The sequence below is a fragment of the Eucyclogobius newberryi genome, unplaced genomic scaffold, assembly GCF_026437365.1.
Source record: "Eucyclogobius newberryi isolate DKJ021-1_F unplaced genomic scaffold, fEucNew1.0.hap1 SCAF_18, whole genome shotgun sequence".
Lineage (NCBI taxonomy): Eukaryota > Metazoa > Chordata > Actinopteri > Gobiiformes > Gobiidae > Eucyclogobius > Eucyclogobius newberryi.
In genome coordinates, this window is record NW_027315812.1 from 8,617,350 (window position 1) to 8,640,685 (window position 23,336).

At 40.0% G+C, this 23,336-nt stretch overlaps 3 protein-coding genes across 3 annotated transcripts in view; all 3 read left to right on the plus strand.

Annotated features, from left to right (window-relative positions):
• The window catches only part of LOC140364937 (uncharacterized), a 143,803-nt gene extending 138,288 nt beyond the window's left edge, over nucleotides 1-5,515 (plus strand). Inside the window, exons 41-45 of the mRNA XM_072451316.1 lie at nucleotides 653-700; nucleotides 769-837; nucleotides 1,622-1,819; nucleotides 1,955-2,070; nucleotides 3,059-5,515. Of these exons, the coding sequence (XP_072307417.1) occupies nucleotides 653-700; nucleotides 769-837; nucleotides 1,622-1,819; nucleotides 1,955-2,070; nucleotides 3,059-3,260 (633 nt within the window). The 3' untranslated portion in view covers nucleotides 3,261-5,515. The remainder of the gene's footprint in view (nucleotides 1-652; nucleotides 701-768; nucleotides 838-1,621; nucleotides 1,820-1,954; nucleotides 2,071-3,058) is intronic.
• Nucleotides 5,516-14,089: 8,574 nt separating this feature from the next.
• On the plus strand, nucleotides 14,090-17,479 carry LOC140364360 (uncharacterized). The gene is made up of 3 exons (XM_072450455.1): nucleotides 14,090-16,531; nucleotides 16,832-16,949; nucleotides 17,135-17,479. Exons 1-3 carry the CDS (start codon nucleotides 14,107-14,109, stop codon nucleotides 17,355-17,357), a joined length of 2,766 nt encoding a protein of 921 aa, XP_072306556.1. The 5' UTR covers nucleotides 14,090-14,106; the 3' UTR covers nucleotides 17,358-17,479.
• Nucleotides 17,480-19,158: 1,679 nt separating this feature from the next.
• On the plus strand, nucleotides 19,159-22,325 carry LOC140364362 (apolipoprotein D-like). The gene is made up of 5 exons (XM_072450457.1): nucleotides 19,159-19,256; nucleotides 19,618-19,722; nucleotides 20,677-20,798; nucleotides 21,181-21,269; nucleotides 22,031-22,325. The coding sequence occupies exons 1-5, from the start codon at nucleotides 19,242-19,244 to the stop codon at nucleotides 22,270-22,272; spliced, it is 573 nt and encodes a 190-aa protein (XP_072306558.1). The 5' UTR covers nucleotides 19,159-19,241; the 3' UTR covers nucleotides 22,273-22,325.
• Nucleotides 22,326-23,336: the final 1,011 nt, after the last annotated feature.

Sequence of the window (23,336 nt, forward strand, 5' to 3'; positions counted from 1 at the left end):
CGGTGTCAAATTTGAGTTGGAGTGACAATTATTGTGGAGAAAAACGTCATGATTTAACGATTATTTGGTAATGAATCCTGTTTGATCATTGTGGAATAAGTTTTTTGGTGTATATACTAATTCAGAACACCACATTCAGAACAGAAATAGGTCTATATGAGGCACAGTCCTTTCGGTCCTTCCCTTCTCTTGGTATCAGGGTTATGAGTCTTCTTAAGTGCCAGTTTAAAGTGGACAAAGGTAAAGGAGGAAGTGTGTCTTTTAGAGCTTTATTCCACTCTGAGGTGAACGCATCGCTCCGTTTGTTCTTCTGACATAACAGGCAAATTGAGCGTGTCCAGAAAGGGATGTAACGATTATTCACGATTATTGAGACTGACCAAACAGCAGTGAGATCTTTCATTTTCTTTCATTCCCGTCGTTGTTTTAAGTTACTGTTCCTCAAGTGTCTGATCGGCTTTATGAACTTTTGCACACAAAACTAATAGCGATAAGCTCCGCCTCTTCATAGCCATAAGCTCCGCCTCTTCATTGTGACGTTTCACCGTGACGAGCAGCAGAATGTCTTTCACAGGTTTTCTTGGTAAAAGATGACTCGCTCTTGTTTGTTAGCCCGAACACAAAACTGATTTTTGTGTTTTTGTCGTTGCAGCTCGGCAGTTTGATCTACCTCTCAAACAACTTCATCCCACAAGACGAGGTTTGCACTTGAATATTATCCACACAAGTTGGTTTATCTTTTTAAAACTTGTATTTCTTGGTCTTTAGCCGAGTAACGCAGTGGCATATCAGATCCAGGGGCCCACGATGGAGCACGTCCGGTCAACGAAAGACAGAGTAAGTCTGAATTCTGGAAGACTTTTTTATTTATGTATATATTATTTTATGTATGTATACTTATTTTATTTAAGTATTTTATTTTATTTTGAGCATTAACATGTTTATTATTAGACTTACAGTATTTGACACAATGTTATTATTTAAATATAATTGGAGCTAGCATCACAGCGGAATGAGTTAGCATCACAGCGGAGCGGCATGAGTTAGCATCACAGCGGCATGAGTTAGCATCACAGCGGAATGAGTTAGCATCACAGCGGAATGAGTTAGCATCACAGCAGAATGAGTTAGCATCACAGCGGAATGAGTTAGCATCACAGCGGAATGAGTTAGCATCACAGCAGAATGAGTTAGCATCACAGCTGAATGAGTTAGCATCACAGCTAGTCTAGCGCCGCAGCTCTTTGTTTTGGTAGGCAAGTGATCACATGATGCTGTTTAACGAATGAAAAGTCAGGAAACACGGACCTTGTGTGTTTGCTCTCTTATTTGAGCAGTTTTGGATTCTAGCTAGTAACAAAATTATTACAATTTGACTATAGTCACTAGCCCCAGTCATTTTGGTTACTTTATTCCTGGCGAAAACTGTATGTAACCTATAAAATGTCGTAAACCAGTAAAAATATTAAAAGGCACAGCACTCGACTCGATGCATTTCAAAAATAAATTGATTTGATTTGATTTGATTTCAGTTGTTAATCAAAATAAATACAACTTGGTTTAAGTAAAACTGTACGAGTTTTTCCCAGTTATTTGAAAACACTGCTCTGTTGGCCCTCAGTTGACGCTGGTGGCCCTGAACCAGCCTCACTCGGGTCTGATACCGGGCCTGGACTCGGCCGATCGAATGTGCTACGAACAGGCCAAAGCCATGGGCCTCTCCCCGAACTACAGGGCCTTCATGTCCTCGCACCGCCAGGACCTGCTGCATGTGGTCTACCCGGGGCACAGGGACAGTCTGCCCGTCACCAACCTCAGGGTAAGACGCCACTGCCCCGTCGACACTGGTACTGACCGCTCTCAAGAACAGAGGGGCAAACGTCACTCACGTGCAGGTCATGTGATCAGAGGCGGGGGCTGAGAACGGTCTGATATGTGTGACTGTTCGTTTCAGGGGGACGTTTTATTCACAAGTTGGAGGTCCATGTTCAACGGCTCTGGGGCTCCGATCGACACCAGGATACCCATCTACTCTTTCGACGGCCGGGACGTTTTAGCTGATCCCTTCTGGTAAGACCGGGTGTTACTATACACATAATATTGCTATTTATATACTGCATCTACTTATATCGATACATAAACAAGCTTTTCCCTGTGATAATCATGAAAGGAGTATTTTAAACTAAAGTGTGGGTTCTTAAACAGAATACGGATTATTTTTCTCGGGATAACAATTGATTCTTAGCATTTTACTAAACAAAGTAAGTCCATAATGTCGATTAATCAATTAACTGTCTTTTTTATGCATACAAAAATACCCAGAAAACAAATCCCGTCCGAATAGGGATTAAAGTGCGTATGACAGGAGATGATTTTCTAATTTGGACTTTATTAGGTGTATTTATATCTGTTGTACATATAAATTATAGTTTTACACCAATCAAGAACGTATTTGTGGAGAAAAGTTGAAAAATCTGTAGAAAATGACAGGAAGTGAAATCACACCAGGGACAATCTTTCCAGTCAAAGTTTAGGCATAATTTACACTGAACAAAGATTTTTTTTTGACCCTCTAAACATTAAAGTTGCTTTCATTTATTTTTATTTTTAAAAAAAAATAAAATAAAATTGACATTAGATGAGTTTTGGCCCAGTGGTTGCTGGGTAATTTTCCAGTGTGATGTCATAAATTACAAACAGGAAGTAAAATTATAAACCTAATTTTTTAAAATAATTTTTAAAGACGTAATGGACAATTTTTTGCCGATTTGAGAGAGAAGATTTGGGCCAAAAAATCGTCCATGTCACCTTTAACTAGATTTTAAATATATTTGTCTTTACTGTATTTTAGTTCAATGAGTCGACCGACCTGTAGGGGGCCCTTTAAGTTTATAGTAGTAGATTTACTCAATTGAGAAGAACAATCATTTACATCATTTACGCAAGTTTGTGTACGTCAAACTAAAAATGACTTCAGTAGTAAAAGTATGCAGTCGCAAAATACTCCAAGAAGTACAATTCCTTTCAAATAGTTGACGTCTTTGTGTTCGTTCTCCAGGCCTCAGAAGCATGTATGGCACGGCTCGACCAGCAGGGGGCACCGCATCTCGGACAGACACTGCGAGAACTGGGGCGCCGACCACGTGTCCGTGACGGGACAGTCCTCCAGCCTCTCCTCGGGACGCCTGCTCGGACAGCAGACGCGGAGCTGCTCCAACCAATACATAGTGCTGTGTGTGGAGACGCACAAGAGCCATTAGACACCACTGAGGCGCCCCCTGGTGCCAGAGCACGCACACTACAGCGCGCAAGCAAACGGAAAACTACGGCCAAAGGTGGAGGTTACTGTTCAAAGATGAATGTTTTATTTATTTCAACCTCTCTAACAAAGACTGGTCTCGTTACACGTTGCCATGACGACACCAAAGCCAACATTTTCACAAAAAGGTGCTAGATGTAATAAATATAATGTAATTTATTTCATTCAGGGCAGACTGTATACAAAGATGCTACTTTGCTTTATGCTCGGGTTAATCAGGACTATTCGACTGTAAGGAATACCGTATTTTCTGGACTATAAGTCGCACTGGAGTATAAGTCGCACCAGCCAAAAAATGCATAATAGAGAAGAAAAAAACATATATAAGTTGCACTGGAGTATGAAATGCAGTTGCAAGTGTGAAAATAACAAATATCACATATAAGTCGCTCCGGAGTATAAGTATATAAGTATAAATATAAGTATAAGTCGCACCCAGGCCAAAACTATGAAAAAAGGTGCAACTTATAGTCCAGAAAATACACTAATCATTGTCGTATTTGATCATCGTTATTTGGACTCTAAAACGCAGACAAAATTACCTTTTTATAGCAAAGACAGTGACATTATTAAATGAAAATGGCAAAAATGAATAAACAATTGAAGATTTTAATCAATAATACGCTTCATTTGTAAATATTCTCTTTATAGACGCCTTATGTCATCATATTTCAACCTTTATTTGATTTAAAAAGTCTCAATTTACAACAGAAATAATAGTTTGACCACTAAAATGACCATTAGATCTATTTCATTATGTACAGAAGTTCTTGAAATCCTCTTCTCTTCCTTTGTAATAAAAGAGTAGAATACAGGAATACAGGAAATACAGTCTTTTGCAAAAAATGACAAATCGCAGGGTTAAATAATGATTAACTGATGTTCTGAGTTTAACGGCGTTGTGAACATGAAAGTCCAGCGCGTTTTGTCAATCTACATCAAGCAAAACATCAATTTAATCAACTTTTAGCACGTTTTTTAAAGGATTTCCACGTGTGTATCGAACGTTTGCACTACAACATCGCAGAGACGACGGCAAAAAACTGTTTGTGTTTGGACGTAGCTAAAGGCATCGTAGCCATCTTTATACACAGTTCATAGAGTGTCATTTTCATCAGATTTTTAAGTAAATTTCAAGCCTTTTTGTTCACTAGATGCGGCACATATTGTAAAAAAAAAAAACACGTAGCGGCACAATTGTCCGGTCATCGAAAAACCTCCGAAAAAGTGGAACAAAAACACTGCCGGACGATTCCAAAGGCTGAATGGACAAAGACAAGACCGTTTGGCTTCAAGCTCCTTTTGTATGTTTGCGTTTGTCGCCACGGAGACGCGTGTTGGGACTTTCAGAGGTCGAAACGTTGACATTATTTAGGCCTTGGTTTAGTCCAGTTTTAAGTCCGAACTCACCCGTAAAGACATTTTCAAAGACATTTTATGACCTCTTTGCAATTACCATATTTTCCAGAGTATAAGTCGCACCAGCCCATAATAGAGAAGAAAAAAACATACATAAGTCGCACTGGAGTATGAAATGCGGTTGCAAGTGTGAAAATAACACATAATATCACATATAAGTCGCTCTGGAGTATAAGTGTATAAGAATAAATACAAGTATAAGTCGCACCCCGGCCAAAAATATGAAAAAAGGTGCAACTTATAGTCCGGAAAATACGGTACTCATTTTCTACTCAATAAAACTTTGTCCTTGTAAACCATGAAATACAAAAAAAGTTGTAAATATAGTGGAAAATACCAACACGACACAGAATAATCACGATAACTTTTAATACTGGAAACATGGGTCCAAAAAGAACAAAAGATCGATATTTTTACATAAAGTTGATATTTTTCTAGGTTTATGTTTTGTTCCGTCCCTCCCCCGTCTAAATAAAGTTCTGTGCGTTCAAGTCGCCCGATGCACTGTACGTTTCCTTTCACGTTTCCGCCGCTTTGTATTTAATTTAATTCCAGACTTATTTAAGCTGCCGCAGCACATACGAATCCAGTTTAAGAATGTAAAAGAATGTTTTGCTCTTCTCGTTGTCTGTGTTTTGTACATTGTGTTTGAAGATTTGTTTTTTTCAACATTTGTGTGTAAATTATGTCGTGTTTCATAAAAAAAGACCAAATGAAAAGTGAAGATTGTGTAAAGAGAAAGATGCTTTGTGGAATAAAGTTTGTTCTTTTCGTGAACGGTTTTCGCGGCGTTCTGAGTGATTCGCACACACACTCGGACCGTCGCCACGGAGACGAAGAGGCGACGCCACCGAGCCGCGTCAGGTCTGCGGGGCGGTGAGAAAATGCATGTTTCGCTGTGTTTCTACCGCTAAGAGACACCTGCAGATAAATCAATGCAAGGCTGAGACGTTTAATGCCACAGTGAGGAACATTCTGCAGAAGCCACGACATCGCCATGGAGACGAGCAGGCGGCAGATCCTCCACAAAAAGAGTTACATACCTTTTTGACAGACAGACATGTGGCAAAGGCGGTAGAGGGCACAGTATGTCATTACCCTTGTTTAAATGTTGCTGGTTCGACTCCCGCTCAGGGAGGTCTAGACTAAAAAAAAAATAATAAACAATTGATGACCAAAGACTCTGGAGCAGGAGGTTTAAAAGTGTTCAGTCTCCAGCCACTCTGCCACTCACGTCTGGAGAATTTTAGATTGTTCTGGGTCACGTTCATGCTGGACCAATTGTTAAAGTGTGAGAGTTTAGATGTTTGAGACAAAGACATACATGGCAGGTCAGGGGCCTTGTGGAGGAGCAGGGAGAGCAGCCACAACACAGAGTCCAGCTCTACCAAATGGTCACTGGTTCAACTCCCACTTTACCAAATGGTCACTGGTTCAACTCCCACTTTGCCACTGTCCCGTCCCGTCCAAGCCCTGTTACTCACAGGATACTCATGAAGCACATTGTCCAAAAGCATGGACTTCATGACTTTGGGATCATAAAGATTTTGTGAGTCACAAGCTTCATAGAGAGTAAAACAGGAGTCAATGTGAGGATTTGAACCTACAACCTCAGAAGAATACATGCATCTAAAGTCCCTGGTCTTACCCTCCAGACCACAGATTCATACATACACATGCATACAAGAGTTTTAGATGAAGTCAGAGAGTCAGGCCTGAGAGAAAGTTGTTCAGTTTAGGGGCAAGAATTGAACCAGAAACCTCACAGTCACAGGTCTGTCACTCCAAAACCAGTGCTCAACCTCCTGAGCCACTAGCTTCAGATATGTAAATTCATTTTTCAAACAGAGTTTGTGCTTTTCAAAAGTTTATTTTTAATAAAGTTTCAGTGAGTTACAAGCTTGACAGAGATTGAAACACACAACCTCTGAAGAGAGACTCCCCTGGTCTGAACCTGAAACCTCAGGGTCACAGGTCTCTCACTCCAATACCAGCACTCAACTTCCTGAGCCACAGAACACTGAGATGCACATCACAGACAACAGCATTTTACATTCATGAGTTTGTGCTTTTCCAAATGTTATTCATAATGTTAAATAGAGAGTGAAACATGCAGATTAGAACCTACAACCTGAGAGCAGCACATGCATTCAAAGCCCTTGGTCTTCTCCTCTGGACCACAGATCCTCAGATCTGGAGTAAGTGTTGACAGTTGAGTTCAGTCCAAGGTGGGATTTGAACCCACCTTTTGAACCGGCATGACAGGAAATTTAAAGGTACTTTTCAACCTGATATAATTAGTGATTTCTGTCCTGATTGTGTCACTTTTGTGTCAGATGCCCTTCCTGATGTTTCATGTAAAAAGCCTTGATAAGAATAAGTTAGTGAAACGAGCCAAATCCGACCCACCAGTGTTGGGAAAGTTCACTTTCTACATGAACTAGTTCAGTTCATAGTTCATACATTTTAAAATTAACTAGTTCAGTTCATAGTTCATTATTCAAATTTTTGAACTCAGTTCACAGCTCCAAAAAATGAACTAGTTCAGTTCTTTTTTTCAATATTATGCAATAATTGTTTTAAGTTATTTCCACAGCCCAAATACAATCACAGGCAGCAATTATTTTATTAGTTTATTGCTGAAAATATGTGTCAGATTTCATCTTCATATCCAATTTTGAATCCTTACCCAGGATTTACATTCACATTGAAGGGACAGACTCCTGCTGCTCTGTTGACACACGTTGACGCTCTCGCGTCAATGCTGCTTTTTGTTTTGATGCGCATGCGCAGTGCGGTGCGACACGCGAAATCTCTGTCTCCGCGATTTATCGCCTCTACAACTGGAGCTCTCACACTTGCCAGACATTGGCTCTTTTTGGGCAACATAACGGTGTTTTTCGCCCGGAAGTCTCTAGAAATCTGACACTTTATTGAACGAAAATAAAAAGAACGAATTTTGCCGTTCAAAGACACCAGAATGAACGCGTTCACAGTTTCGTTCTTCAACAGTAAAACCGTTCATTCAGTTCACGTTTACCAAAATTATGAACGCGTTCATGAACTTTCGTTCAATGAATGCGTTCAGGTACAACACTGCGACCCACATCATCATCTAGTCCAGAGCAAACACATTGAACTGTTCTGTTGTGTCCCTCAGGGCTCAGTTTACGCCCCGTTACTCTTTTACTCATTCATTTCTAGCACTCCACTCTTTAACCACTGCTACGTTAGCGCGCACACCTTATCCAGCTGCTTTAAGATTTAACAGGGGCTTAATTAGCTTCACTAACAACTTCTTCTTCTCATTAAGAGATGCACTTTTTGATATCACTATAACCGAGTGAATAAAAGTGAAAGAATTTTCCTGCTGTATCCGTAAGTAACAAAAGCTTTTCATATGAGAAACTGCTACGCGTTACGAACCGCCACCAGGGGCTCTCATATTAAAAATGTGTGATATTAATGGCTATTGTTTTGACCTGATACTAAGGTAAGTATCACGCTATTGATCCGATATCGACACCAATAATATTTGAATTAAAATACGTTGAAAATTTCAAAGGAATCGCATTGACCTTTAATGAAGGAGGGGAAACAGTATGTGACCAGTGTGGTAGAACGTCTGCTGAGGCGTGTGACCAGTGTGATAGAACGTCTGCTGAGGCGTGTGACTAGTGTGGTAGAACGTCTGCTGAGGCGTGTGACCAGTGTGATAGAACGTCTGCTGAGGCGTGTGACCAGTGTGGTAGAACGTCTGCTGAGGCGTGTGACCAGTGTGATAGAACGTCTGCTGAGGCGTGTGACCAGTGTGGTAGAACGTCTGCTGAGACATGTGACCAGTGTGGTAGAACGTCTGCTGAGGCGTGTGCCCAGTGTGGTAGAACGTCTGCTGAGGCATGTGACCAGTGTGGTGGAACATCTGCTGAGGCGTGTGACCAGTGTGGTGGAACATCTGCTGAGGCGTGTGACCAGTGTGGTGGAACATCTGCTGAGGCGTGTGACCAGAGTGGTAGAACATATGCTGAGGCGTGTGACCAGTGTGGTAGAACGTCTACTGAGGCGTGTGACCAGTGTGGTAGAACGTCTGCTGAGGCGTGTGACTAGTGTGGTGGAACATCTGCTCTGGTTTGCAGAGCTACCGAAGAGCAAACGCATCTCAAAATCCACCACCGATCTCATTATTTAATTACAAATATGAATATTAATTAGACCCGGGAATATTGAGCGATGAAGCTTCACCTTGGACTCACTTTTGAATGGACAGATTCCCGAAGCTAAGCAAAATGTGTGCACGAGGACAGACATCTCGAACACAGATGAACAGGCAACAGGCAGCCTCGGAGTCTAAAGAATGAAATCTAAAGAGTGAAGAATGAAGTCTAAAGAGTGAAGTCTGAAGAGTGAAGTCTAAAGAGTGAAGTCTAAAGAGTGAAGTCTAAAGAGTGAAGTCTGAAGAGTGAAGTCTGAAGAGTGAAGAGTAAAGTCTGAAGAATGAAGTCTAAAGAGTGAAGTCTAAAGAGTGAAGTCTGAAGAGTGAAGTCTGAAGAATGAAGTCTAAAGAGTGAAGTCTGAAGAGTGAAGTCTAAAGAGTGAAGTCTGAAGAATGAAGTCTAAAGAGTGAAGTCTGAAGAGTGAAGTCTGAAGAATGAAGTCTGAAGAGTGAAGTCTAAAGAGTGAAGTCTGAAGAATGAAGTCTGAAGAATGAAGTCTAAAGAGTGAAGTCTAAAGAGTGAAGTCTGAAGAATGAAGTCTGAAGAATGAAGTCTAAAGAGTGAAGTCTAAAGAGTGAAGTCTGAAGAATGAAGTCTGAAGAATGAAGTCTGAAGAATGAAGTCTGAAGAATGAAGTCTAAAGAGTGAAGTCTAAAGAGTGAAGTCTGAAGAATGAAGTCTGAAGAATGAAGTCTAAAGAGTGAAGTCTAAAGAGTGAAGTCTGAAGAATGAAGTCTGAAGAATAAAGTCTGAAGAATGAAGTCTGAAGAATGAAGTCTAAAGAGTGAAGTCTAAAGAGTGAAGTCTGAAGAATGAAGTCTGAAGAATGAAGTCTAAAGAGTGAAGTCTAAAGAGTGAAGTCTGAAGAATGAAGTCTGAAGAATGAAGTCTAAAGAGTGAAGTCTGAAGAATGAAGTCTGAAGAATGAAGTCTAAAGAGTGAAGTCTAAAGAGTGAAGTCTAAAGAATGAAGTCTGAAGAATGAAGTCTGAAGAATGAAGTCTAAAGAGTGAAGTCTAAAGAGTGAAGTCTGAAGAATGAAGTCTGAAGAGTGAAGTCTAAAGAGTGAAGTCTGAAGAATGAAGTCTGAAGAATGAAGTCTGAAGAATGAAGTCTAAAGAGTGAAGTCTAAAGAGTGAAGTCTGAAGAATGAAGTCTGAAGAATAAAGTCTGAAGAATGAAGTCTGAAGAATGAAGTCTGAAGAATGAAGTCTAAAGAGTGAAGTCTAAAGAGTGAAGTCTGAAGAATGAAGTCTGAAGAATGAAGTCTAAAGAGTGAAGTCTAAAGAGTGAAGTCTGAAGAATGAAGTCTGAAGAATAAAGTCTGAAGAATAAAGTCTGAAGAATGAAGTCTAAAGAGTGAAGTCTAAAGAGTGAAGTCTGAAGAATGAAGTCTGAAGAATGAAGTCTAAAGAGTGAAGTCTAAAGAGTGAAGTCTGAAGAATGAAGTCTGAAGAATGAAGTCTAAAGAGTGAAGTCTAAAGAGTGAAGTCTGAAGAATGAAGTCTGAAGAATAAAGTCTGAAGAATGAAGTCTGAAGAATGAAGTCTAAAGAGTGAAGTCTAAAGAGTGAAGTCTGAAGAATGAAGTCTGAAGAATGAAGTCTAAAGAGTGAAGTCTAAAGAGTGAAGTCTGAAGAATGAAGTCTGAAGAATGAAGTCTAAAGAGTGAAGTCTAAAGAGTGAAGTCTAAAGAGTGAAGTCTGAAGAGTGAAGTCTGAAGAATGAAGTCTGAAGAATGAAGTCTGAAGAATGAAGTCTGAAGAATGAAGTCTGAAGAGTGAAGTCTAAAGAGTGAAGTCTGAAGAGTGAAGTCTGAAGAATGAAGTCTGAAGAATGAAGTCTGAAGAATGAAGTCTGAAGAATGAAGTCTGAAGAATGAAGTCTAAAGAGTGAAGTCTGAAGAATGAAGTCTGAAGAGTGAAGTCTAAAGAGTGAAGTCTAAAGAGTGAAGTCTGAAGAATGAAGTCTGAAGAATGAAGTCTAAAGAGTGAAGTCTAAAGAGTGAAGTCTAAAGAGTGAAGTCTGAAGAATGAAGTCTGAAGAATGAAGTCTAAAGAGTGAAGTCTAAAGAGTGAAGTCTGAAGAATGAAGTCTGAAGAATGAAGTCTAAAGAGTGAAGTCTAAAGAGTGAAGTCTAAAGAGTGAAGTCTGAAGAATGAAGTCTGAAGAATGAAGTCTGAAGAATGAAGTCTAAAGAGTGAAGTCTAAAGAGTGAAGTCTAAAGAGTGAAGTCTGAAGAATGAAGTCTGAAGAATGAAGTCTAAAGAGTGAAGTCTAAAGAGTGAAGTCTAAAGAGTGAAGTCTGAAGAACGAAGTCTGAAGAATGAAGTCTAAAGAGTGAAGTCTAAAGAGTGAAGTCTGAAGAATGAAGTCTGAAGAATGAAGTCTGAAGAATGAAGTCTGAAGAGTGAAGTCTAAAGAGTGAAGTCTAAAGAGTGAAGTCTGAAGAATGAAGTCTGAAGAATGAAGTCTAAAGAGTGAAGTCTAAAGAGTGAAGTCTAAAGAATGAAGTCTGAAGAATGAAGTCTGAAGAATGAAGTCTAAAGAGTGAAGTCTAAAGAGTGAAGTCTGAAGAATGAAGTCTGAAGAGTGAAGTCTAAAGAGTGAAGTCTAAAGAGTGAAGTCTGAAGAATGAAGTCTAAAGAGTGAAGTCTAAAGAGTGAAGTCTAAAGAGTGAAGTCTGAAGAGTGAAGTCTGAAGAGTGAAGTCTGAAGAGTGAAGTCTGAAGAGTGAAGTCTGAAGAGTGAAGTCTGAAGAATGAAGTCTGAAGAGTGAAGTCTGAAGAGCTGTACAACTACAACTAATGTAACGCTTGGATACCAAACGCCATAAAACACCAAAGAAGAAGAAGAAGACAACAATATCAGATTGTGGGCTGGCACCGAGTGAGATTTTACATTGAAATTTCTACATTGCGCAATTGGGCGTGGCTTTAGCGTGATGTCAGGGGAAAGAATAAGGGAATCTGTGCATTGTTTAGGGGGAAACGGGCTTCAAGCGAAAACCACTCACGCAGCGGGTTTCCCATGAAAGAACCCATTGAGATTGAAGTCTGTTTTACGAGGGAGACCGGAGTCGAAAAAGGACACAATGATTGACATTTACACCGAGATAAAAGCAGAACATGGCAACAGGACGATATTTAAAGGCGCGGTCAATGTTCATGGACTCAATGTTGAGGAACCAGCGCGTTAAGTTTCAGTTCAGTTTGAAGCGTATTCTTAGGTGTTCGTGGCGAGCGTTTCCTTCTCCAAATCAGTCCACACTCGAGAGGGAAGCAGAGAAAGCATTTACCCTGCTGCCGTCCTCCATATGTTCAGGCACCAAAGGTCTGAGCGTTATCTCATTTCTACAGTTATCAGACTATTGAAATGTCATGTGAACGAGTCGGTGTGATCCTCGTTCACACATCGTGGGAAAAGTTTCAATGGTAATCATCTAATGTTGTCAAATTAAGACGTTTCGACTTTTATTTTCGATCTGAAGGCGCTGGTCTGAGAAGCTCGACTTTATTCATTCAATTCAGTATAAAGTCTAGCCCTTCAGATTGAAAATGACGTTTGGATGGAAGTCCAAACGTCTTGATTTAAAAACCGTGTCCAGGTGACTTGGCTTTTTCTGCGATGGTCAGGTAAACAGTTCCATCTAAGGTGAATAATCAGATTTGTGTCTAATGCAATAAAAAGGCAAACAAATGTAGCATAAGACCAAAACTAAAGAGGAAAACGTTAAAGATCGAAAGCGTTAACTGTCTTAAAAATACAACAGTTATAACAGATTTTGTCTGATTATTCTAGTTTTCTGGTGTAAATGTACTCGCTGTGGAGGAAAAGGTTGAACTAAATCAATCCCTGAGCATCCCTGGAGCGCGGCCCTCTCTGCGGCCGTCCAGGTGGAGGATGTGGGCCACTTTTGTGTGGGTGAAACGAGCAGCACCTGTGGAGGTCACCAATGCCAGGAATGTGATCCACCAACGATAAGAAGCAACGGCGGCAACAGCAGACCACCTGTTTAACACGACGACCTTGAGTCTACATTCAAGGAGGAAAAGAGTGAATTTCTTTAGGTTCTAGCTGCTGTTGCCGGGTTCAGGAGCCTCAGAGGACAACAGACTCTTTATATGGTGCAGGTAAAAGCCGGGGAAGGCGGTGAGTGGTAACACATTCTTGTCTTTGGTCCAGGATTCCTATTTGGGACAGAGTGAGTTTGTGCTGGCTTCTTCTTGGCTGGTGGTCCAACGCGCTGCCGTCCCGCTAATGCCTGGTCGTGTACACAGTGGAAAGACTTGATTTCCACAAATCACAAATCACACGGGATCGACTTTTCAGAGGCTGCTATGGATTCTGTTGTCGATGTGTAAAATAGTATATCGACCTATTTAGTTCTCTTGTTCTGCAACACTGCCTCAATATTTCATCTTTTAAGACTCAAAGTACAGTACATAACGTTACTGTAGTTGGCCTTCACTAGCACTTGTTTTTAAGGACTGCGTTTAGGGCTGTGGTCTGTACGAATGACTGTGTCTCGAATGTATTTTAAGCTTTGAACTTCTCATTTGAACTAATTCCTGTTGAGTTTGTCTCAAGATCACTCAAAACACTTTCAGTTCCTCTTCATTGGAGTCGAGCAGCAGCGGTGAGTGACCAGGTCTATCTTTGTTAAGCCTTTTCAAATGATTATATTATATTGTTTTCAAGTATCCAAGTAGCAGAGATTATGGTCCATTCTAGAGGCAAAGCCCAACATGTTTCATCATATTGTTAGTTCTTCTGCTGGTTTACTAGTTCTTGTTTACGAAACAGGAAGTGGCATTTCATTTATTTGGCGCTCAACGACAAGTGGAACACAACGAACGTACAAAATGATGTTTTGGGGGATGTTTTCTGTCTTTAAAGCTAAACACATCTGTTCAGAGCAGAAGTGAGCCGAGTCTTTGAGTGTTTATTAAGAAACAAGAATGTATTTGTACTGTGACAGTGAGAATATGTGCCCAAGCACCAGGAGGCAGTGAAGAGAGACGGATCAAAGACAAACGTCCAACACGTCAATCAGAACTGATCAAATACTATATATATCTTTGTGAATGTGCCGTGAGTTTAAATACAACAGCTACAAACGACTCTTGTGTGTGTTTTACAGGAGCCTGGTTCAGAATGTCTCTTCCTTCACTTCTGCTTGTCCTGCTTCTGCCTCCTCCATCACTCTTTTACTCTTTAAAGAACTGTACAGCTGACTTCTATGATCAAACACTTATTACATGTGAAAACAATCGACTAACCACATTTCCTTCTGACATTCCCAAAAGTGCTACTCTGATATATCTGAGGTCAAACCACATTGAGACGATCAGAAAGACAGATCTGAGAGGATTCACACAACTTAAGACTTTAGTAATAAAGGGTTACAATATTTCATCCACAGAAGATGAAGCTTTTTCAGATCTGTCAGCTTTAACTGAGTTAGCAATTAAAACAAACTCTCTTGAAAACTTGACTGACAACACTTTTAAGGGACTGTCCAATTTGTTAATTCTTGATTTGAGTGGCACATTGGTAAGAAACGTTTCAAAGTTTGCGTTTGAGCCTTTGAAATCACTACAGGAACTGAAAATAATAAATAGTGAAAACCCAGTGGATATCAATGATATAATTTCACACACTCCATCTATAAGGATTTTTATCATTAAAAAAGCAGTTTCATTTGAAGCAGATCTTCTTCCGTTCCCTCTCATGAACCTTATGAAGCTGCAATTGCAATTTTACAAACTAATAAAGTTTAGTGTTCACACAGACGCTTTGCCTCATTTAGAACATCTTATTTTAATAGGCAAAGGGAATGCATTTGAATGGGATGTACCTGATAAAACTGTTCTGAAAAGTTTGAAGCGTTTAACCTTGGATTTAACCAGTTTGACAACAGAAAAGTATGTGACCATTTTACAAAGTGTTGATTCAGTGGAGTTTCTCGAGCTCAACGCATTTGGTCCTTCATTCGACCAAAGTGTGTTTGATGCAGCGTGTAGTATTCCATCCTTAAAAAAGTTGCAAATAGGTTATAGAAAGATATCTATAATATACACCTCTTTCCTACGATCCTGTTCTAATCTCACTGAACTGGTGTTTTACTCAAATGCAATAAGTGAGTTATCAGAGTTCTCCCTCCGAATGTTGACGAGACTCACGAGGCTCAACATAAACTCCAATGTTTTATCCCGAATCCCCAGGGCCATCAGGAACATGTCCTCCATCACACATCTGTCCTTTGAGTCCAACCAGATAAAAACACTTCAGTGTTCAGATTTTTCAAATTTGCCAATGTTAACAGAACTTAATCTTAGTTACAATAGAATTTCAACTTTAGAAAATTGTTTATTGAAGGATCTTAGGAATTTAAAAGTACTTTCTCTTGAAAATAATCTTTTTTCTACATTTGATGATACCTTTGGCACTAGTTTGCCCAATTTGCTTGTTTTTAATGCGAGAGAAAACAATCTGGGTCTAATTCACAAAACTACTTTCCATAAAATGTTTTCTCTTAAAGATTTAAATATAAAATCCAAATCAGCAACTAATGTAGAAAATGGTGCGTTTAAGGGACTTTTGAATCTAAAACAATTGACTTTTTCACAAAATTACCAAAGTGGGGGTGTTCTTTCAGGTTTGGAACATCTGGAACGTCTTGATGTGTTCATCACAAGTAACAAAGAAACCGTGGTTTCAAATCCAACGATTCTTAACATTTCGTCGCTTCAAGAGTTAACCATCAATGTCGACAGAAACGTCTGTGTTGATCAAGCTCTGTATAATCTTTACAACGTGAAACATTTAAAGGTGTTTTCACTGGACACAGTTTGCTGTTTCACGCCTTCTGATGTATTTTTGGAAACTCCACATTTACAAAAACTTCAAATTACCAACTGTGCCGGGTTTAGTCCAAACCCTGAGCTTTTCAAACCAATTTCAGAATTACAATTTCTAGACATGTCAGACAATAACATTCAAAACTTGACTTTTTTCTCCAGAGCCAATCTAACCAAACTGGAAAAACTGATTTTAAAAAACAATAAGCTAAGAACCATAAATGAGACCGTTTTTGAGGCGTTGCCTTCACTGAAATTCCTCGATTTAAGAGGAAATCCATTTGCATGCGACTGCTCGAATGCAGGCTTCATTATGTGGGCGATCAACAACAAGCAGGTTCAAGTGGTCCATGCTTTTCAGTACAAATGTTCTTCTCCTTCATCTCTTGACGGACACTTTCTTCTCGACTTTAAAGTGCAGTCGTGTTGGGAGGACATCAGCTTCTTCTGCTTCGTGTCCAGCTCTGCTTTGGTCCTGCTCACTCTCCTTTCATCCTTCATCTGCCACTTTATGCGCTGGCAGCTGGTCTACGGCTTTTATCTGCTGCAGGCTTTTCTCTACGATAGTAAAAAGAGGAGACAGGGATGTCCTCACGTCTACGATGCATTTGTGTCCTACAATGTTCATGATGAAGAATGGGTTTATGAAGAGTTAGTGCCTGAACTGGAGGATCGTCAGGGCTGGAAGCTGTGTCTGCATCATCGTGACTTTCAACTAGGTATCTGTTCAAATGAATTGTCAATATAGCACTTTTCCTTGGCTTTGACTTGCAGAATTCCACAGGGGTCTTTATTAGGACCCTTACTGTTTCATATTTACATGGTTATTAGTACAGTTAAATAATAAGACATTTGTGACTACAGGCCTGCAAACCACTAGTCAAACCACATTCAAACTAAGTAACAACACGGAACATGGACTGGAACTGGAATCAAACTATAAACACCTATTTGAGTGACTCTGTAGACATAAATCTTTGAACTCAATGGATTTGAATGGTGTTTTGTTTTATTGTCAGGGAAACCCATCATTGAGAACATCACAGACGCCATCTACAGCAGCAGGAAAACCTTGTGCGTGATCAGCCGCCACTACCTGCAGAGCGAGTGGTGCTCACGGGAGATTCAGCTGGCCAGGTACTGAACTCACCCCAGTGCATTCAGATGTGTTCTTGGATCAGGGGCGCCTCTCCACGGACTGACCAGTAACTTGGTCTGGAGGCGTCACCTACTTCCCTCAATGTGTTAAAATCAGATTATCACCTGGTTTGATCTTAGCCTAGATTGAGTTCTGAGTTTATAGTTTACTTTCATGTTCACAGCTTCCGTCTGTTTGATGAGAAGAAGGATGTGTTGATCCTGTTGTTTCTGGAGGAGCTCTCGTCCAATCAGCTGAGCCCATTCTACCGCATCAGGAAGTTAGTGAGGAGCCGCACGTATCTGAGCTGGAACCAGGCCCTCAGAAATAAGGCGCTTTTCTGGGAGAAATTCCGAAGAGCTCTGGAGACGGGAGAAAATCCTGCCGACAACGCCATTTCAACTTGAAGGCTGCAACATGGAATATGTACCTGTTGTCCTTTAAACCATGTTTAATGCTAAGGCTATTTTTATGTCATGTATTCTTTATATAACTTGTGTTCTACAACTTGTCAAAGTGTGATTTATATTTTGTAATTAGCCCTATTAAAATGTGTTACTCAAAATGTGCTGCATTTTCATTGGGACTTTCTTCAGCTTTGTTCCTTGAACCATTTTTTACTCTCCTGTGTGTTATTGTGCTTTCACTGCATCAATATCTCTCCTCTATATCCACATCTTCTGATTTGACATATGGGGATTTCTCATATAATTGAGCTCAATGGAAAACAATAAACTTGACTTGAACTGACACTTGACTCTTTTTTCTAGAGGAGAACACGTCCTGATGTTCTTTTTGGCTGTGTAGATTCAAAGCTATCCAGTGATGTCTTACTCATGTACATCTGATAATATTTGAATAAGTTGTGGTCATTTGAATGTAAACCCCTCTGATTTCCTTTTTCGAAAAAAACGGGGCTCAAACATTCCTCACCTTGGTCACAAGGTAGGACAATTGTGCTCATTTGCATCTCATTGGGATAAGCCCTCCCCTCATCTACAGATGTCACATTGACTGTTTTTGGTGCATTCAAAACAACCTTAGAATTAAGTAATGTTTATTACACTAATCGCTAACAGTAACAATCTACACAAACACAGAGTTAAGTGAAATTTTCTTTTCACGTTTACAAATCACATCTTGTTTTGCCACAACTTGAGGCGTCGACGAGAGAGTCGTGGTAAAAGATACTTACGCTCAGCACAACACCTGCAGATAAATCAGGCGAGACGTTGATAAGTTTAATGCTACAGTGTGGAACATTCTGCACAAGCGTTGACGTCTCCGTGGAGACAAACAGGCGGCAGATCCTCCACAAAAACAGTTACATTAGGGCAATTTTTATAACATTTTATCCTCATATTGATTATTGTCGGATTTGAATGTCATTTATTTTTCAGATTCAAAGCATTTAAAATGTGTTTCAATCATTTAATAATAATTTACTAGTGTTAGAGTTAGTTAATATTCATTTATTACCCAACATAAATGCTTTTTAAATCTGCCTTATAGTTTATGACATTTTATTTTTGTTCATGATTCGTAAATAACGTTAAACATTTGTAAATATTAGTTTACACACTTTATTCTAAATTGTTCTTTAAAAAAATCATAAAAACGAAAAATTGGCTTTTTGTATTTATTTCACAAACATAAACAATACAAACTTTGAAATGACTTATTTTGAGTGAACCTTGAACCTTGATTAAAACATGATTAAATGATTATGAGTTTATTATGATTAAAAGTTACATAGTGCAGCTTTAAGTGCTACAATGAAATCGTTTTCATTCCTCTATTGATCACAAATCAATCTGCGGAAAAATTCAAATTAGAGAACATTTAGGCAAATAACAAACAAATAACAAACAAAATAATAATAGTAATAATAATAAATAAAAACAAACAAACCAAAGACAGTCAGCGGGGATCAAAGATGAACTGGTAAAGTCTTTAAAAAATCATACTTGAATTTTAGATTATAAAACATGTATGTCATATTTTCAAACTTTTGCATATGAACATAATTCACAAAAAAAACAATAAAAAACATAATCACGTAGCAAACGATGACTTGCCAGTTTCCAGACAAAGGTCACTGGACAAACAGAACGCAAAGTCAATAAAACATCCATCACTGTCGATCAAACGCCCACAAAACCTCTCCCAACTTCAAAAGTACAAAAAGAGTCTGCGTTTGGTTCCAAAGGTCAGGCGGCAGAAAGGTAAACATCGCAGTGAGCAGCGACGCAAGGTCATTTTCGGACAACTTTCTTTGACCACGACTGACCATGGCTCTTCTGAAGGTAACGACTTCAATTAGCTTGTTTTAGAGGCGTTTGAAAAAGTTGTGTTTGTTTACGATTGTTGTGGAAAGAAGCGTCACGATTTAGCTTGATTTTTTTGCACAATTATTGACACCAAACGAGCAAATTCATTTTCTCTCATCCATCAAGTTTGTCTGCGGCCAGTTTCATGGAAATCCAACTTTCTGAATGTTGATGTGGCATAAACAGTCACATAAAAAGCACTTTAGGTTTACTTTTTTGGCTGTATTGGATTTAATAGACTTCATTTTACTTCACATTGATTAGCCAAATAATCGTGACTTTTACCAGTTTGTTGTGCAGTTTCGTGTTCATTTGTCCTGTTTTTTTGCCCGTTCAGGTGGCGTTTGTGCTTTTTGTGGCGGCGGAGTGCGTTCACGGCCAGTCTTTCCACTTAGGTAAATGTCCAACGCCGTCACTCCAGGAAAACTTCAACGTCACAAAGGTAAAACTACTGAGTGACTTTATTAGTGTTTTTAGAGTCCAATATTTAAACTTGTGAGACTAAAACTGGTCCTGGTTCAGACCCTCGTTTAGACCTTTTTTAGACCTGGTTTAGTCCTGGTTCAGACCCTAGTTCAGACCTTGTTTAGACCTGGTTTAGTCCTGGTTCAGACCCTCGTTTAGACCTTTTTTTAGACCTGTTTTAGTCCGGTTTAGTCCCTTTTTTAGACCTGGTTTAGTCCTAGTTCAGACCCTAGTTCAGACCTTGTTTAGACCTGGTTTAGTCCTGGTTCAGACCCTCATTTAGACATTTTTTAGACCTGTTTTAGTCCTGGTTCAGACCCTCGTTTAGACATTTTTTAGACCTGTTTTAGTCCTGGTTCAGACCCTCGTTTAGACATTTTTTAGACCTGTTTTAGTCCGGTTTAGTCCCTTTTTTAGACCTGGTTTAGTCCTGGTTCAGACCCTCGTTTAGACCTTTTTTAGACCTGTTTTAGTCCGGTTTAGTCCCTTTTTTAGACCTGGTTTAGTCCTAGTTCAGACCCTAGTTCAGACCTTGTTTAGACCTGGTTTAGTCCTCGTTCAGACCCTCGTTCAGACATTTTTAGACCTGTTTTAGTCCTGGTTCAGACCCTCGTTCAGACATTTTTTAGACCTGTTTTAGTCCTGGTTCAGACTCTCGTTCAGACATTTTTTAGACCTGTTTTAGTCCGGTTTAGTCCCTTTTTTAGACCTGGTTTAGTCCTGGTTCAGACCCTAGTTTAGACCTTGTTTAGACCTGATTTAGGTCGGTTTTAGACTTGGTATGGTCTATATTTCTCCTGACTTGGTTCTGTTGTCTTCCTGGTTTAGTTTGAGTTGTGGTAAAGCTTTTAAACTCTGGTCCTGGTCCGTACTCTGGTTTAGCTCCAGAACGCTTGACATCTCTCCTAAAATAACCCCGTGTCGTCCGCAGTACATGGGAACGTGGTACGAGATCGAGAAACTTCCAGCGATGTTTGAACGAGGAAAATGCATCCAGGCCAAGTACAGCCTTCTCTCCGATGGAACGGTCCGGATTCACAACTCTGAACTGCTGTAAGAACATGCTTTATTCTCTTGTTTATCGCGCACAGATATTTTTCTTTGAGATTTCGAGATCATTTCTACTTCTCGAAACCTCAACTCGAGCCCGACGACGAGAGACATCTGTGGAATCTAAATTTTAACCTCTTAAATCCCTGTTCACACCTGACGTAGACTTGGTTTGGTCCAAGTTCACACCAATAATCTTCCATCCAAGTCATGATTATAAAGATTACATGATGTTTCCTGTTTTTTCGTTTGTTCTGGGTTGTCATTTAGTCTCCAAACATTCATCATTTGACGGCTGAATGCCCAATCCTGTACGTCCAAACGGTGTTGGCAGATAGATTGATGATATTTGTTCACGCTCTTGATGACTGATTGTTCTTCACAGGCCGAATGGAAAGATAAACTCCATCGAAGGCACGGCCAAAGTAGAAGATCCGGCCAAACCTGCCGTTCTGTCCGTCAGCTTTTTCAAAGGTACCGATGACAAACTCTTTCCACATTTCAGACACTCCCGTGAAAAAGAGTTCTCAATGTCAATGGGTTAAATAAAAGTTAATTTAAAATATACATCACATTTTACATCATGAAGACAAGAGACAAGACAAGAAAAGTTCCATAATGCACATTTTAAAATATACATATTTTCGGCTGTTTCTATACTTCAAGCAATGATGGTTTTGCTTTCTCGGCTGGTTCATAAATTGCTCCAAAATAGTACATTATTTACAGCCAAAGCTAAAAATACTCAAATAAAAGCATGTTTGTTTGTTTTTTACGTGAGTGGGCTTTCTCGTTTCCATGGAAGTGTTGTTCTTTTGGCTGTATTATTCCACAGTACGGCACAAAACATATCTATTTTCCAGTATTTGAATATATTTGGTAGTTTTACATCAGTCAAAGAAAAATAAAGTAGATTTTTAAAAGAAGTGACAAGCGACAGACACAGTATTCTGACAGTTTGAAAAAATAAGGGTGTTATTACTAGTCAAATCATAACTATTGAGTGATTTTGACGGATTTTGGACCCTGTTTACAGTCTGGTTGCTAGGTAACAGCGGTGGAACCTGCTGTCCAACCAGGTCAACAAAATGATCAAACTGGGGGAAAATGGGCAGAATTTTAAGTAAATAAAATAAAATATAATAAAAACGTGTTGTCAAACCTCACAATACATAAAATATTCTGCAAAAACACAACATTCAACACTCAAATAAAAGTGTGACCCGTTCTGGCAGGTTTCCCGGACGCCTCGTACATGGTGCTGTCCACAGACTACAGCTCGTACTCGCTGGTCTACTCCTGCTCCGACTACTTCGACTTGTTCCACGTCGACTTCGCCTGGATCCTGTCCCGCACACGGGAGCTCGACGGCGCCACCGTCGGTCAGCTGCGAGAGGGACTGACGGCGATGGGCGTGGACGTGGGCCGGCTTTCGGTCACTAATCAAACCGGCTGTGGCGAGGTGGCCTGGGCTTGAACGACTCCGTAACTGCAAAAGCAAGATTATCTTTAAACCTGACTCACACTATTTAGTTTTGTGCACTTTTGATCAATTTAAATCTATTTGGCTTGGAGGTTCTTGATTTTAATTTAATTGTACCCGTATTTTCTATTCCATTTTATACTCTGGATACTGGAGTATAATGTAGTTCACTGTAGTATAAGTCGCACCAGCCAAAAATGCATAATAGTGAAGAAAAAAACATGTATAAGTTCCACTGGAGTATGGAATGTGGTTGTAAGTGTGAAAATGACAAAAATAAGTCGCTCTGGAGTATAAGTATATAAGTATAAATATAATAGTCCGGAAAATACGGTTTACGCTTCCTATGTAAACAATTTATGAGGGGCTAAAACAATAGCATTTGTGGATGGCTTGTAATACCTTAGAAATGTCAATCAACCAAAAACATGTTAATAAACCATGTAAGAAATATTTGTGAGAGCATTAATACCAACCGTACTAAAGTATCTTCAATAACGAAGTGATAAATGTCCCACTGAGTCCTGTCCAAGAGGAAGCAACGTTTAACATGAGGTTATGAGAAACAGGAAGTCTCTAATGTTTTCAGCCTGGTTTTGGGGGCGTTTAAGGACAAGAAGTCAGTCATGTGTACCAATGTCCTCGCCTCCTCGTGGTCAGAGAAGTCACAGTGATGTCATTGATATACGAGATACAAGATCACGTTATACTCTTGTTTGGGAGATTACACCACCTTTCGATCTCTTTTTTGAGGTCGTTTTAGTCGTTTCAGTTATAGATGATACCGACAGAACAACAGTTGCAATAACGACCATTTTACTCCCACACACACGTATTTCAATGGAGTTTTATTAAATGTGTAAACGCCGCTGCACTTGATAAAATGTTATCTCTCTCAACAACAACAACGGTAGGGGGGGGGGGGGGGGGGGGGGGGGGGGGGGGGGGGGGGGGGGGGGGGGGGGGGGAGGGGGGGGGGGGGGGGGGGGGGGGGGGGGGGGGGGGGGGGGGGGGGGGGGGGGGGGGGGGGGGGGGAGGGGGGGGGGGGGGGGGGGGGG